Source organism: Coffea arabica, chromosome 11e (assembly GCF_036785885.1).
Source record: "Coffea arabica cultivar ET-39 chromosome 11e, Coffea Arabica ET-39 HiFi, whole genome shotgun sequence".
In the NCBI taxonomy this organism is placed as follows: domain Eukaryota; kingdom Viridiplantae; phylum Streptophyta; class Magnoliopsida; order Gentianales; family Rubiaceae; genus Coffea; species Coffea arabica.
Genome location: NC_092331.1, coordinates 43,017,864 through 43,027,382, shown reverse-complemented (window position 1 = coordinate 43,027,382; position 9,519 = coordinate 43,017,864). Strand labels below are relative to the sequence as shown.

At 33.8% G+C, this 9,519-nt stretch overlaps 1 protein-coding gene across 1 annotated transcript; it reads right to left on the bottom strand.

Annotated features, from left to right (window-relative positions):
* Window positions 1-838: 838 nt before the first annotated feature.
* LOC140021297 (protein FAR1-RELATED SEQUENCE 5-like) lies at window positions 839-8,797 on the bottom strand. The gene is made up of 3 exons (XM_072072062.1): window positions 8,690-8,797; window positions 1,660-1,716; window positions 839-1,456 (listed from the first exon to the last, which is right to left on the bottom strand). Exons 1-3 carry the CDS (start codon window positions 8,795-8,797, stop codon window positions 839-841), a joined length of 783 nt encoding a protein of 260 aa, XP_071928163.1.
* Between the last annotated feature and the right edge of the window lie 722 nt (window positions 8,798-9,519).

Genomic DNA, 9,519 nt, shown 5'->3' with positions numbered 1-9,519 from the left:
TGTAAAATCTTACAAGGGAATGTCATTGCCGGTGTACTTTAATTGCCTCTAAAATCTGCTACGGATTCATCATAGCGACGATCATCTAACAGCCTTTGGAAGTGTTCAAAAAATTCAAGTAAGTCATGTTTATAACATACATAGTTCTTTATAACACTATTCATGGACTCACTTCGTTGGGTCGTGGTCATATCAACACAGAAAGTTTCTCTCCCATACACTAAAGCTCATTTCTCTTTTATATCAAACATTTTCTTCAACCACTTGTTGTCTTCCAGACCATACATTTTTAACATTTCACTCCATCCCTCAAAAAAATCATTCTCATTTTCATTGTCATATATGCAGTGACTAAAATCTGCCGCAAAATTTTGAAAATAAGACATTAGTTAGATGTGTTGCTGCATTTTGATAGATATGCCATATACATAAGCGGTGATACGTTGTTGGCCATTGAGAAGCCAAAGCTGTTGCCATTCTTCCGTCCTGGTCTGTAAGAATAGTTCTTGGTATTTTTTCCATCATAGCCTTAGCAAATGTGTCAAACAGCCATTCAATTGTTTCAATTGTCTCATCATATAATAAAGCAGCCCAAAAAACTATAGTTTGTTTATGATGATTTATACCAACGAATAATGCAATTGGCCTCCCATCTTTGTGCTTTCAATAAGTGGTATCAAAACAAACCACATCACCAAAATGAGCAAAATCCATTCTCATCTTCGCATCAGTCCAAAATATATTAGTTATCAAGTCATCTTCATCTACTTGAATGGCATAATAAAAATTTAGATCCTCTAATTGCATTCTTTATAAGTACTCTAAGACTCCTCTTGCGTCACCTTGCATCATTGGTATGGATCTTTTGGATCGTAAGTAATTTTTTTAAATCATCTCGAATGAATCCAAGATTTTCTCGTCCATCAACTTGTTTCGACATCAGTTCAATCGATTGTTTTGGTGCAATTCTGCAACTTCGGGCCATATCTGTTTCAGCTTCGTGTGCTATTATCATGTGTCTATGAGATTTGAATAAATGAGTTTTGCTCAGAGTTGATAACTCATGATTATGTTCAGTAACAAATTGCACAACATAGTATTTTTCAGCTTGTCTACAGCTGATTTTCATCCTTGCACCACAATCACATCTTGTTTCTGGACGAGGACACTTAAGAATCATATTGCATTTGTCTCTTGGCCTTTTTCCTTCACGGGAGCAGCAAAAAACCCTGTCCAACATCATATCACTATTTTTATCTTTACGTCCCTTACTCAATCGAGTTCCAAAACCAGATGCTTTAGCATATTTTTGGTAAAAATTTCTAGCTGCTACTTCAGTATCGAATTCCATACCAAGTTTCGGGACCAAGTCATCCGGTATAGCCAAATGAAGAAAAATTTGATTTCCTTGATTGCTATCAGTAATACAAAGAGGTAAGGCATTATCATTTATCTCCTGTAAGTCAACATCTTCAAAGTCCAATTTATAACATGATTGGACTTCATGAGTTGGCAAATCATTCTCCATATTCCCCCAAAACCCAACAAATGACATGTATCAGGGACCTCAGGAGATGAAAAGCAGAAAGAAATTTGCATGCTGGTCACATCAAGATGCATAACACGAAGAAAGTCAAACTAAAACATTGGAAAACTTACTTGGAGAAATGTTGAAGGAAGCTTTGGCTCCACAACAATGCGCAGATATGATTCTACCTGCAATCCAAGAAAAAGCTGACTCATTCTTCATTTAAAGAAAAAGTGTAATATCATAAGTGTTGACTAAAACATCGTTCTCTATTTTAGAGTAAATTAGTAAATTAAGCATAAAAACTCGGCCGAGAGTCAAAATAAATAATTCCTAAACATTGACATTCAATTACAAATTCATCCAGCAATCAGTAATGAAGCGTAATATTATAAATGAAGATAAAAATGATTCAATGCATAAAGTTACAAAACAATAGCAGAGATAGAGATCCATACCATCGGGATCCTCAGACAAATATGCATGAGATCCCCAGAGAGATTCCAAAAACATGATCCACTATGCTAGGAGGGATGTTATAGACATAAACTAGTGCAAGAGATATAGAGAAACTGCTGCCATAAGCCCAACAAAACAAATAACGAAAAAGGAAAGATGAACACTCAGACATTAATTGAGCAACAGTAATATTTGCAGCTTGAAGTTAGAATCTACTAAAGAAATCATTGTTGTTTCATCTTCTCATGGTGTATGAACTGGTTGCTTTAAATTTCACCACCGCCCATTTGGTAAAGAGAAAAATTTATGTCTCTTATTTCTAACAAAATTTTTCTTTCTTACAATGTAAGCATTATAGCAACATCATTTTATGAAACATCAGTTGAGTCTCAACACCTTTAGGCTATTCCTGAAGGATCTTGCCTCATCTTTAGGTCACACTTTAAAACTGAAGATGTAAGACCAATCTCGGGTCTTTATAAAATAACAAGACATGCTTTCACTAAACCAAAACTATTTTTCTTTACAACAAGAACTGCAATACAATCAAATGCAATAAAAATTTAAGTGTCATCACTCGAGACTTAATTGGCAATTGGGTATTTACACCAACTGAATAGATATAGCTATAACAAGTTATTAAGCAAACATATAATGTCACTGCAAGGTTTAGATATTCACGTACCTGAACACTAAGTGTGGCTAGATTAAAACTCTCAGATATTCATGATGCTTAGGCATTTGAATGAATAGGTGGTGAGCTTCGTCATGTGCATATTCCACTGTGCTACAGTATAATGAGTGTATCTAGCGTAGATTTGTTCTGCTTTCTTTTGTACAAAATATGGGATTCCTTACATGCACTTGATTTGATTTCAATGTTTGCCTTTTGCAGTTTGGCTGCTGACCCTTACAAATATAATGCGCTTCCTCCACTATCTGCTCAATGCAATCTCACCCCTCTCCCACGCTTTACCCACAGCAGCCCATGACCACACCTAACAATTATAGGTGAATTGTGAGTGATTTTTGGGAGATGACGAGAGGGTATGGTGGAGATGATGACGAGAGGGTTTCGTGGTTTTTTTCCCCTTGATAAATCGTAATTTTGTGAGAGGGTTTTTATTTTAATCGATTTTGGTTATAGAGATTAAGTTTCTCTGCTCGATTAATCGGTTAACTAATTAAATATGGTCCGAGTTGGGTTGTTTCAGGATTTGCTTTATCAAGGGACACTTGGCAAGATTAGAAGGAGTGGGATAGGATGTGAGACAGGGTATTGCACAGAGTATCCGTTGCGAAAACCAAAACCAAGGTGTAGTACTAAGTTTCATGATTGCTACATGCATGGTTCAAAGACTCGGGTGAGTCAAAGTTGACTCGATGGATTCATCATTAGAATGAAACCTCCTATTTTGCTACAGCATCACAATAACTCAAGACACTAGAATCGAGGCTAACTCATCAAATTCGAACGAGTCTGCTCGAGTCTCCCGAGTCTTAATTGAAAAGCTTTTGAAAAAAAGAAAGGAAGATGAAAATGGGTTAAAAGAAGTAGCCAAAAGGCATTTTCCATATCCTGGTGCTACGGAATAAAAAAGATAACAATAGAAACATAACAAAAAAATTTACCAGGTTTTATTCTAAATTTTTCTCAACCAACAATAATCAACAACAATGGTGTTTGAGATTTTTGTTAGAGTGAGTTGGTTCTAATTATCTTTTGTTTTAAATTTAAACTTTATATCAATTAAGGATTAAGGTAGAATAAGTTTGTTATTATTTTGAATGTTTGTCTAGATTCATTGTATCATATCTTATTGTAAGCCTATAAATAGGCCATATATCATTGTAGGTAAGATGTGTGAAATAAAGAAGATATTTGCCCCAAATTCTTTTCTTCTTAACATGGCATTAAAATAGGGATTTTAATCTCTCTGCTCAAATTGCAACTTTGATATAAAACTTTAATCTATAGCAATGATGGAATCATCCAATATAGTGCGAGGTGAAAAAGGGCAAAATGACTGAATCTTAGAAGACTTGATTGGACGAATGGCAGAAGTCTCAACCAGGAGTCAAAAAACTATACCGAGCAATGATTCTTCCATGACTCAGTTTGGTATTAGGTTGGACGACCTCAATTATGTCATGTTGTCTCAAGTTGTCGAGATGTATATCCCAAGTTAGGTCAAATTGAAATATATTAATGAAGAAATTCCTCAACCTTCACTAATAGATCCTACAAATCAACAGTGATGTGTTGAAGATTTGACCATGTAAGGATGATTGATAAATAACATGGATCAATTCTTGATTAGTAACTTCATTTGCTTCCCTAAAGCAAAAGTGCTATGGGATGCAGTTGCCACAATATATTTCGATGGGACTAATACTTCTCAACTGTATGATCTGCAGAGAAAAGTGACCAAAATGAGACAAGTTGAGGGACGATTGAAAAGTATTTCAACGGCCTTCAAGACTTGTAAAGAGAAATTGATTTTCATTGACCAAATCCAATGGAGTGTGTTGCCGATATTGGCAGCTACAACTAGGCATGGCCACGGTTCCAGAACCGCCGGTTCTGGTTCTTCAAAGAGGTAGAACCAGAACTGCACCATCTAAGATGGTTCTGGTTCTGGTTCTGGTTCCTTATAGTTCTGATTTCGGATCCTTATGATTCTGGTTTTGGTTCCGTATGGTTGTATACAATTTTATTTAATTCCTTATCCTTACCAATTTTAATACGAATATAACAATATATTTAAAATTTCAAATAGAATGTAAAAAAATAAATACAAAATAAAGATCATATTTTAATTTTATTATTATTCTACAAAGTACGAAGTAATAAATAGATAATACAAATTTTATGAAAAGTACGTTACATTGTCAAATTTAAAAATACATTACACTATCAAATGGTAATCATTTTAAATGGAAAAGAAAATACATGATTTTTTCATTGAAATTGAGATGAAATATCAAAACAAACATTAATTATTTAATCATCTTTATTGCTTGCGACGGCACTAGAATCAGTTGTATAATTGAATTCTTCTGCTTCATCTTTTTCCATTTCTTGTTGTTTATATTCTACTCTAGTCCAATCATCCACGCATGCTTGAATTTCTAGTGATTCTGGGCTTAATCTCGACCTTGTCTCATCCAAAATGCTTCCACCGGCACTAAAAGCTTGTTCCATCGCTACTGTTGATGCTGGAGTTGCTAAAATTTGCTTAGCAATAAGAGAGATGATAGGATAATTCCCTGATTTTTGCTTCCACCAAAAAAGGACTTTAAACTGTTTAGTTAAGCTGCTATCATCATGCTCAAACTTGGTAGTTAGATATGACTCAAGTTCCGTATTAGTATTAAGTGAACCCTTTTGTCGTTTCAACCTTTCAAGAAGTATTCTATCACCAATTTTGACAGCCCTTTTAAGACTATTATTAGTGTTACTAGAGGGTTCCAAAATACTAGTAGGAAATCGATCACCATAAGTAATAAAAAATTCATTATATAAAGACAAATAAACTTTTTAACTTCAAACACTTTTTTATTAACATCGTGGGCATAATTTTCACTACCATATATTTGTTCATAATATGATGACAAATACTCATGCAAACCATCTAATCTAACACGAGGATCAAAAATAGAAGCAACTAAATATATATGTGGAATATGTTCATAATAGTTAGTCAATTTCCTAAACTTTTCCCTAATAAGTTGTTTTAGAAAATCATCATTTTTAGCTTCATTTAGACAACCAACAATATACACGCCTCGATAAGGAATAAATGAGTGGTAGGATAATATACACCGGACAAAGTATAAGTAGCATCATTAAAAACTGATAAATGTTCTAAAATTTTATTACAAACAATCCAAGTATTTTCATGCAACATTATTTCGGTCATGTTAGTTGCAAAAAATGAACATAATAATTCACTATAATTGTGTGATTCTTTGAGTTATTCAAATGTCAAATTCCAACGAGTAGGAACATCTCTTGAAAATCTTTTTGGATTTTTTCCATTGGCCTTACAAAAAATGCTCCACTCTTTCATTAATTTAGGGTGTGCCCATAAATAAGAAATGGCTTTTCTAATAGGTTTTATATGATTTTTAAGTGCTTGTAAACCATCTTGTATTGCTAAATTTAAAATATGGCATGCACATCTAATATGAAAAAATTTACCACCTAATCCGGGTTGGCAAAGATCTCGCAACTCTCCAATAGAAGCGGTATTTGCGGATGCATTATCAAAACCAATTGAAAACTTTTTTACATAGACCATATTCTCCCAAAATAATACTAATCATTTTAAAAATATTTAGAGCATTGTGAGATTCATCAAAAATACGAAAAGCTAGCACTCTTTTTTGTATATTCCACTCATTATCAATCCAATGACAAGTTATGGCCATATAAGAATGTACTTGCCAATAGTCACTCCAAATATCGGAACATATAGATACACAACTATCTAAATTTGAGAATAATTGAATTAACTCTTTTTTCCCTTGATTATAAATATTTTTAAGTGTTCGTCTAAGAGCGGTTCTAGGAACATTTTTAAATTGAGGATTTAAAGCATTTTAACAATATTTCTTAAAACCCAACTTTTCACCAAAACTAAAAAGATAAATGTTCAATAGCTATCATTTTTGCTAATTCATTCCTATGTCTTTCTTCACTAAATCGAAATAGAGAAAGGTTAGAAGTAGCAAACCCGGTAATTTGTGTTTGTTTGTTGTCGATGCCAAATTCTTGAGGATGAAACTTTCTCAAATGCTTGTGATACTTTCCATAGCCATCTCCCTCTTTGTATTGATAGCTTTTTTTTTGACAATAATTGCACTTTGCTTGACTTTTGCCATTGACGTCAACTTCTTTGGTGAAGTGCTTTGTGAAGATTTCGGATTTAGGAGTTTTGCTTCCACTTCTTTCCTTAGTTTCAATTGTTTGATCTTCAAGGATGGTTGTCATGTGTTGACTTTCTTGAGTTGGACAATCATCAATATTGAAGACTTCATTTGAAGGAATATTGCAAAAAATATTTTTTTTGCTTGCCTGATTTTGAAGATGAGTTACTACCATCAAAACTTGCCATTTGATAGCAAATAAGCAAAAAAAATTTGTAAGTAATAATTTAATACTTACAAATTATAATGATAGATATTAGATGAATAGAGAGAATTAAGTAATTAGTAAAATATATAGAAAGTGAAAGGGAGCAAAATAGAATAAAAGTGGAAAAATTAGGGAGTAGATGAAGAAATTGAGAGTAGTTTAGAGATGGAAGAGAGAAGATTGATTTTGGTGTAGTAGAAAATGAAAGTTCAAGTCCTATTTATAGGACAAAATGAAATTGGAAGTTTGGAATGTTGTAATTCGAACGTTGAAACTTGGAAATGGAAATGGAAATTGGAACGTTGTAATCAGCAAGGGCCAACGACTATTAATTTTCAAATGGGGCCAATGGCTATTAATTGGAATTTGGAACGTTGGAACTTGGAAATGGAATTGCATTTTGCTATCAGACTATAAGTGAGCTTTTGTCCAAGTTAGTCAAGCTAGTCAGCAATTAAATAAAAAATTAAATGATGGTGGGCTTTCAGTCCAAGACTCCAAGCAACCAAGTTTTATACTATTTATGGGCTTTTAGTTTTATAGGCTTTTAGTTTCAAACCAATAGCTTTTAATTTGACATTTTAAACTTTCTTAAAATCCATAAAAAAGAAAGCCCATAAAATTTAAACTTTCTTAAAACATATTAAACACAACTAATTTTTTTCGAATTATCTCACTACTTATATTAATTAATTTTAATTATTTTTTAACGGTGCTGGAACCAGCGGTTCTGGTTCTGGTTCTATTTTTTAGAGAACCAGAACTGGAACCTTTATCCAAGGTTCTACCACGGTTCTAGTTCCACAGTTTTGGTTCCAGTTCCAAACGGTCCGGTTCCCGGTTCCAAATGGAACCATGGTCATGCCTACAACTCTCTCATACAAGAAGACAGAGAAAGAGAAAGAGTATACACTTCTCTTGGACTAGACGACCCATTGGACAAGATTTGCAGACATACTACGATTGAACTTACTGCCTATAGTAGAGCAGGCATATGCCTATGTTCAGTGTGAGGATACCAAGCAATCAGTGATGTTGACAACAGGAGACAACATTATAGTTAGGGCTATTATGACTTTTAAAGGAGTTCGTGAGACATTGATTATCATATCATAGACAAATATGTAGCTTAGAGGAGATGGGTGTACCTATTATAGGAACAAAAAACATGCATGTAATGCTAGTTTCAAGTTGCATAGATATCCAAGTTGGTGGAAGGAACGTAAAACAAAAATCAGCAGCTAGATGATCAAATATAGCTGACAAAGATGGAGATACTAGTAAAGTAATACTGGTGACTATCATTATCAGTAAGACTACCAATATCAACTCAAATCTTCCACTACTTCATATATTGCTCAGGTGACTTCTTCTATAGCTGATGTATCTTCAAGAGTTTGTTGTCACCAAGGTAATGGTAGCAGTAATCGATGTGACAGTGACTGGATTATTGATTGAGGAGTTATCAATCACATGACTTTTGATCCAAATGATTTCTCCTATATTACTCAGCCAAGAAGATCAATGATTTCCAATGCTAGTAGAGTTAAATATTCGATTACAGGAGCCGGAACAGTTGTTCTATCATCATCTCTCTCTTTACCTAAAACTTTATTAATTACATCCCTCTCAATTTGCTTTCTATAAGTCAAATCACAGCTGATCGCCATTGCCTAGCACTGTTGTATCCAACTTTTCATTTTTTTCAGGATATTCCTACTAAAGAGATAATCAGTCGTAGTAGAAAGAGAGGGGATCTATATTACATGATTTCAGCCATGGTAGAGCAAACTAGATGAACAGTATCAATAACATCAAAGAACAAAAACTTTGGTTATAGCATCAACGGTTAGGACGTCCATCATTTGGGCATATGAAGCATCTATTTTCTGATTTATTCGCAACTGTTCATACTACCAATTTGAAATGTGATACATGTATGCTCATCAAAAGTCATAGAGTTCCTTATGCAGTCAGTATGAATAGAAGTGTAGTTCTATTTGCCTTGGTACATTCTGATGTATAGGGACCTTCACCGATTATTACTTCATCCACTGGAATTCATTGGTTTGTCACATTCATGGATGATTGCACTAGAATGATTTGGTTGTATTTGCTGAAATATAAGAATGAAGTGCTTGTTATTTTAAATCATTCTAATTAATGATTCAAGCACAGTTTTTAACTACAATCAAGATTCTATGATTCGATAATGGTAGGGAGTATGACAATTGACCATTTCATAAATTTGTGATGTATACATGTTGTGTGGGTGGTGTAGAAAGTTTCATCAAAAAATTTCATGATTTGGTTGGCCAAATGATGTGTTTTCGGAAATCAGCAAAACTGAAAATTTTTCCCGTAACTGCTCTGGCAGTGTTTTTGCTTTGGC